The sequence below is a fragment of the Epinephelus lanceolatus genome, chromosome 3 (assembly GCF_041903045.1).
Source record: "Epinephelus lanceolatus isolate andai-2023 chromosome 3, ASM4190304v1, whole genome shotgun sequence".
Lineage (NCBI taxonomy): Eukaryota > Metazoa > Chordata > Actinopteri > Perciformes > Serranidae > Epinephelus > Epinephelus lanceolatus.
Genome location: NC_135736.1, coordinates 9,218,272 through 9,224,271, shown reverse-complemented (window position 1 = coordinate 9,224,271; position 6,000 = coordinate 9,218,272). Strand labels below are relative to the sequence as shown.

The window sequence follows — 6,000 nt, the reverse complement described above, 5'->3', positions numbered from 1 at the left end:
TAGTGTTTCTTGTTTTGAATTTGTACAGTGCAGTTCACTCGCTAACTTACAAAATGCAGCATCATATGTGTGACATGGTGCTACCCCCTGCTGGGCATCAGAGGTAGTGCAATAGTGGAGCAGTAGATTCTTGTTTAAATGGAGTGCCACCTAAATTAAGAAAGTCCAATATGTTTTTTCCATGGCGTATGAAAGCCCAGTCAATATTTGTGACCATGAGCTACTACTCTCTCTGAGTCAGAAACAGGCAGTAAGTCTCTAACTTGTGATGTCATAGGATATAAACTCTGGAGCTGCAATAAATTGGAGCCTGATTTTTTGGACCCACAGAATATTTTTATTTTTTATACCTAAATGAGCTTTGGTCTGTTGTAGTGTTCTCAGATGTGAATTCCCTTGGGTGCCCTCAGTGTCATCTAAAACATCTTTCACCATTCCTTGTCTATGGTGCAGCTCCAGACGTTATAGGCTACCCTATGACATCTCATGGATTTGGGAGACAGTTGTAAATTAAAATTAAAATTGATATAGAAATGTCACAGATTTAAAAATAGAATTGAACATAATTGTGGTTCCATTATGCAGTGTCACAATTTTTAAAACATAAAAAGACCCTAAATATTATAATCAATTTGAGGGTCAATCATTCAATGAGGCTGTATGTAGGCTAACTGAGACACTCGAACCAGTTACTTGTGAAATGTCACAGGACAGAGCAGCCATGAGGGGAAGACACCGTGTTGGGCTCATTACTCTAAAATGTAATACACTACTCGTTACTCCATTCAAAAGTAAAAAATATTACTTTACACATTACTCCCTGCCAACAGTAATTCGTTACACTACTCGTTATATTACTTTTCCGTTACACCTCATAAAATTGGTAATTGCGTATCTCTGATAGCCTACTTTTTTTTGACTCGGGAGACTTCAGTTGCCTGTGACCGATATTTCCCGAGGCTCTGCCTGAAAGAAGGCGTGTCACTCATGGAGCAACATTTCATCCACCTCATATCCAGCCACAAGCTTCATTATTTCTGTATAACCTGTAGCTGTCCACGAGTAAAATCCAGTTTGGGTTGTTCAGCTCGTGCGGCGCTACAGCCGACCTCCGCGGCCGAGGAGGGCTCACCTTTGGTGGGGTGTATTTCCTGGAGCTTTACGTTGTTGAGTTGTCGGTGGTAGTTTCCGAGGTGTTTCAGACCGGAGGTTTGAGGACGCGTTTTTCGCAGTGGAAAGAGTTTTAGTCCGACTACACACAGAGACAGTGTTCTTGTCATCTTTCCTCCTGACAAAACCGAAGTAATGGGAATATTTCCAGCCGCTAAGGTAAGAGTTTCAAACTAACATTAGCTTGCTGCTCAGTGACGTGCTAACATGGGTACTAGAGTAGGTCCATTGATGTGACTTGTATTTCAAGTCAATAGTGATGTGATAACAAAAGTAACGTCGAAACGAGTTGTTTGGTTTAGGGGTAACTGTAATGTTATTACTGAAATTTTATTAGAAATTTGTTACACTACTCGTTACTGGGGAAGTAATGTTATTACTGTAACGCGTTACTAACAGGCCAGGATGAAATCCATCATTTTGAAGAAGTTGTTATTGTAAGATTGATCACCTGCTTTGGTTTTGCTCCTACAACTGACAAGTCTATAAATACATAACAATGTTTATCTTTACCCTTTTTGACATGTTTCCAAAAGCACATTGCCATCTTAAAATTTGAATCATTTATTAATTTGAATAATTCAGGCCATAGCAAGTTTAGAGAATTACTAGCAGCTGTAGGTTACCAAACCACTTGATTACGAAAAAGTACCACATATTAACTACTCAAAGTTAAACCTCAAATTGTAGTTCAGCTACATCCAAACTACATCACAGGAAATGGTCACAATCTGAGTCTGGATCTCATATTGTTACACAGAGGTACAACTGAACTGACACTGAGTAAAGTGTGGGTGTGTTTGTCATGTTGGAAAGGTTACTTTTCAAATGTAATACAGATTACTAGTTACCCTGTAACAAATGCAACAAGCGACATAACTGCTCCATCAATCAGTTACTCCATCAACGCAATTTAACTTATTACTTTTGATTACTTTTCTAAACTGGGCAGTAAAGATAAAAAGTCATAGAAACAGAAGTGCACACGTGTTGCACTCACTGGCGTTGCCCTGAAATATGCCAAAAGAGGGCATTCCTGCACTGTGAAAAGACTATGACTAATGACTAAATTAATATGTTATATTCCTCATGTAGGCCAGAGCTTTTCACCAGACAGAATAGATTTGGATGATACCCCTTTGTAATCACCAACATTTTGATTAGTAACTGTAATTTAATTACATATTTTTCTCAGTAACTGTAATTGATTGCAATTAAATTTGTCTTGTCATTTAATTACCTAACTCAGTTATATGTAGCTAGTTACTCCCCAACACTGTGTTTAATTAAGGTACTAGGGCAGGCCAATTTTTGGCCAACTTTTTTGGCCAATGTTTTAAAGAGAGGACATGGAGCAATTATTGGGGCGGAATCAGGAAATTCTTAGTATTTGATTGGTGACATCTTGGTTGCAAACCAGAGGTGACATTTGTCAAATAGATGATTGTCATTAAATGACAACTGTGGCCAGTGAGCTGTAGCATTGTGCCCTATTGTATGGCAAAAAAACATCATAAGATGCTATGAATATATAGTTTGTAAAGTAGTAAACTACTGAAAAAGCTGCTGAGATTATAGTGTAGGTGCCACAGACTACAGCAAATTGTACTTAAACTAGTAATTGAAATACATGTATTTACTCCCCAACAATATAAAGTGTATATAGAATTTCTGGTATATAGGCCTACACATTTGGACTCATATATCATGCCAATATAGCCAAAGAATGTAATAGGATAGAGCAAAGATCATAAAGACATACATGAAATAATTAACTTCAAGTCTAACACATCCTTGTATGCAGCTCCCCTCCACCACACTAAGGCAACAATGATCAACCAGCAACACAAAACAAGTTAAAACTCATTCATTATCACACCTTTTAGCTGATTTATTTAGTTCTTAAACATGTTAAGCCATCCATTGCCGTGCTGGCAACAGGTTCACACCATATAAGGAGTGGTGCATTGCATTGACATCATACGTTTCGTCAAAAGAAATGTTTATCATATTTTCCCCTTAAAAAAGAAGAGACCAACCAATTGACAAGAGCAAAAAGTAAGGATGACGAAGACACTGGCACTGTCCTGCAGTGGTAAGGAGGCCACTGGCTGGTAGAAGCACTGATCGTCAAGGAAGACATCCCAACATTTATTACAGTCTCATCTGACTCCTTTACTGCTGTCATACCATCCTCTTGTCTGTTTGCAACGTTCGTAAATCAAATGCTGTAACGACGCTTCCAGACTTTTTAGCCTGACCGTCAAGTTAGCACTTGACCTAACTGAAGGTAGAGACTATAGTGCCTTTGCTCCATCTTCATCATCTCCACCTTCTCTGTGCAATTGGCTTAGTAACACACTGGAAATGACAAGAATAAAATGATAACAGAAACCCTACATACAGTCATACAATACAAGTACAAACATTATGAAAAAATGAGTTTGTTTTCTTCTCATTTTTATACAAAATGTAAGGGGTGCTTCGGCAACCAGGAGTTTATTCTTCCTCCTCTTAGATATGAGGTTTTGATATTTACGCTGGATATTAACCTTAACTGTGTTATTGTTTTTACAACAGTTCCATGATACTGGAGGACATTAGAAACATTTGGGACAGGACTGATGCACAACATTAACAAATGCAAACAAACAAGTCAGTGATTCACAAATCAAACAGAAGATATTGTAGTTTCATATGATCTTACTTACAATATTCCCCCCCATGCACTACACAATAGTCTTGAATTTTCATATATTACATATATGCTACATTCTCTTATTTCTTATTTCACTGATATAAAGGCAAACATATCTCAATGCAAAGTGTAAGCTGCTCTGCTTTTCTTTACATTTAAATTAGTATTATAGGTTGAAATCGGACGATTCAAACAGTATGACTTAGCTCATAGCAAACATAAATGTAGCTCATAAACTGGATTTTACGTAAACTCTTAATTCCTCTGATAGCAAGAATAGCAATTTCAATGTTTGTTTTTATCAACAATCACAATGTATATACATCACCAGAACTAAAGCAAGCTCAATTTTAACATTCTGATCTTCCAAATGTTTTTGTATTGCACACACATAAATACACATAAAAATACAGAACTAATTTTTGGGAGAGGTTACAATAGTAGATTTTTAAACATCTCTATTTTTATATTTAAAATGCATACCAAAACATCTTAAAAAACAAACAAAAAAAATGTCAATATGCTTGTTTCATAATGTCCAAATACGGTGTGCAGCCACCCGGTGGTGGTTTCGAATGATGTCCATTAATAAAATGCCATAACAGTAAAATGTATTAATACTTGTATCCTGTGCGATGTCACGTCCTTAAAGAAGGGTCAAAGGTCAGACAGCAGTCATGGGTTGGCTAGTTGACTGCACTACTAGATTTGCTGATGGGATTTTTTTTTTTGTTTTTTTTTTCTTTTTTTCTTTTGGACCACATGTTGATATTCCATTAACTGCAAGAAGAGAGAGAAAGAGAACATATATTTGAATTTATACATGCAGAGGGGCACACAGCGCTATGACCATGTTGGGTAATAAAATAATCAGACCAGTGGGCTTTTTTCATAGCTGATATTAGGACATGTAATAGCAGGAGAGCAGGAAGCACCGGCTTGATTAATAACATTAACAGGCCTGGGCACGGTACCACTGTGCATGCTGGCTCACTGGTATTACAAACTGGGAATAGTCCTTACACACCTGTTGTCCATTGATCCAGGTGGTTTCCATTACTTTGCCTAATGTGTGTGTTTGTACAGACTCTCTTGTTGCTCATGTTGTACCTGTTAAGGTGGGACAACTTACACTGTCATGATTTGTTCATTTTCAGGTTTGGTGATCTCCGTTAATTCTCAGCACACTCCACCCATCATTTTCCTGTGTGGGAGTCAAATTAGCTAACAGAATTATGAATTTTATGGAAAAACCTGCACGGGTGTGAAGGGCTTATGAATGCACCAGAGCTCCATTAATGTGATTGTTACAGCTGTGCTTTTCCTGCTATGACAAGTCCATCGTGAAAAATGTTCCACCTTTGCAAGTGACCGTTGATAAACAGGAATTGCTTAATTATAGCTTAGCGGCTGTAAAAAGGCATAACAGGTGTGTCAAGCTTTGGAATTTCCCACATGTTGAAACGGTGTGCCTACTCCATATCATATGAGTTTGGAGGATGCTGTCCATTTTTCTATTTTAGCATTATACAAGCATTATGCTATATCATGTGGGCCTATGCAGCCACCAAGTGCATATTTAAGACCCTTTTACGCTTTCTCCTTATTACACTGGAAACATTAAAAACTTGTGAGATTTAAGGCTCAGACATTCTTTCTGCACTGAAGGTCTGTGGACAGCTGCGGTCACGCGGACGTGCTTGCTGTTCCATTCATAGTACTACTGAGGGTCAGTGTCAGCCCCCAGCAATAAAAACAGGAGGGCTGGGAGTTGAGCTTAACGTCCTCCTACTGCTGACATCCAGAGAGACTGAAACTAAGAAGACATAGGTGGCTTGACTGCTTGACTGTACTGGAGTGTGGAACATAGCAAGTGTGGCAGTGCTCTAGTTCTGTAAGTGGAGCATGCGCAGTTGGCGCGCTTGCTATGTGTACAGTCTGCACAGTTGCAAAAAGTAGGCTGCATGCCGACATCCGCTTAGGGGTTTCCATACACAGGCATGGGCAGATAACAACACTGACATCACACAGACCAAAGTGGATCCTCATGAACACGTGGAAACTATGAATTGGCTCTTAATTTTAGTGCTAACACTAATTTAAGCTAGCTAGCCACAAAACACTCCCTCTGT

The 6,000-nt window shown here is 38.5% G+C and overlaps 1 protein-coding gene across 21 annotated transcripts in view; it reads right to left on the bottom strand.

The window, feature by feature from the left end:
- Positions 1-3,036: 3,036 nt before the first annotated feature.
- camk2d2 (calcium/calmodulin-dependent protein kinase (CaM kinase) II delta 2) overlaps positions 3,037-6,000 on the bottom strand; it is a 51,902-nt gene continuing 48,938 nt past the window's right edge. For 12 of the 21 annotated variants that reach the window (XM_033625368.2, XM_033625358.2, XM_033625364.2 and 9 more), the window contains one exon: positions 3,037-4,648. In XM_033625368.2, coding sequence (XP_033481259.1) covers positions 4,645-4,648 — 4 coding nt within the window. In that variant the 3' untranslated portion in view covers positions 3,037-4,644. The remainder of the gene's footprint in view (positions 4,649-6,000) is intronic. The other 9 variants (XM_033625372.2, XM_033625359.2, XM_078164554.1 and 6 more) reach the window with 1 other exon arrangement.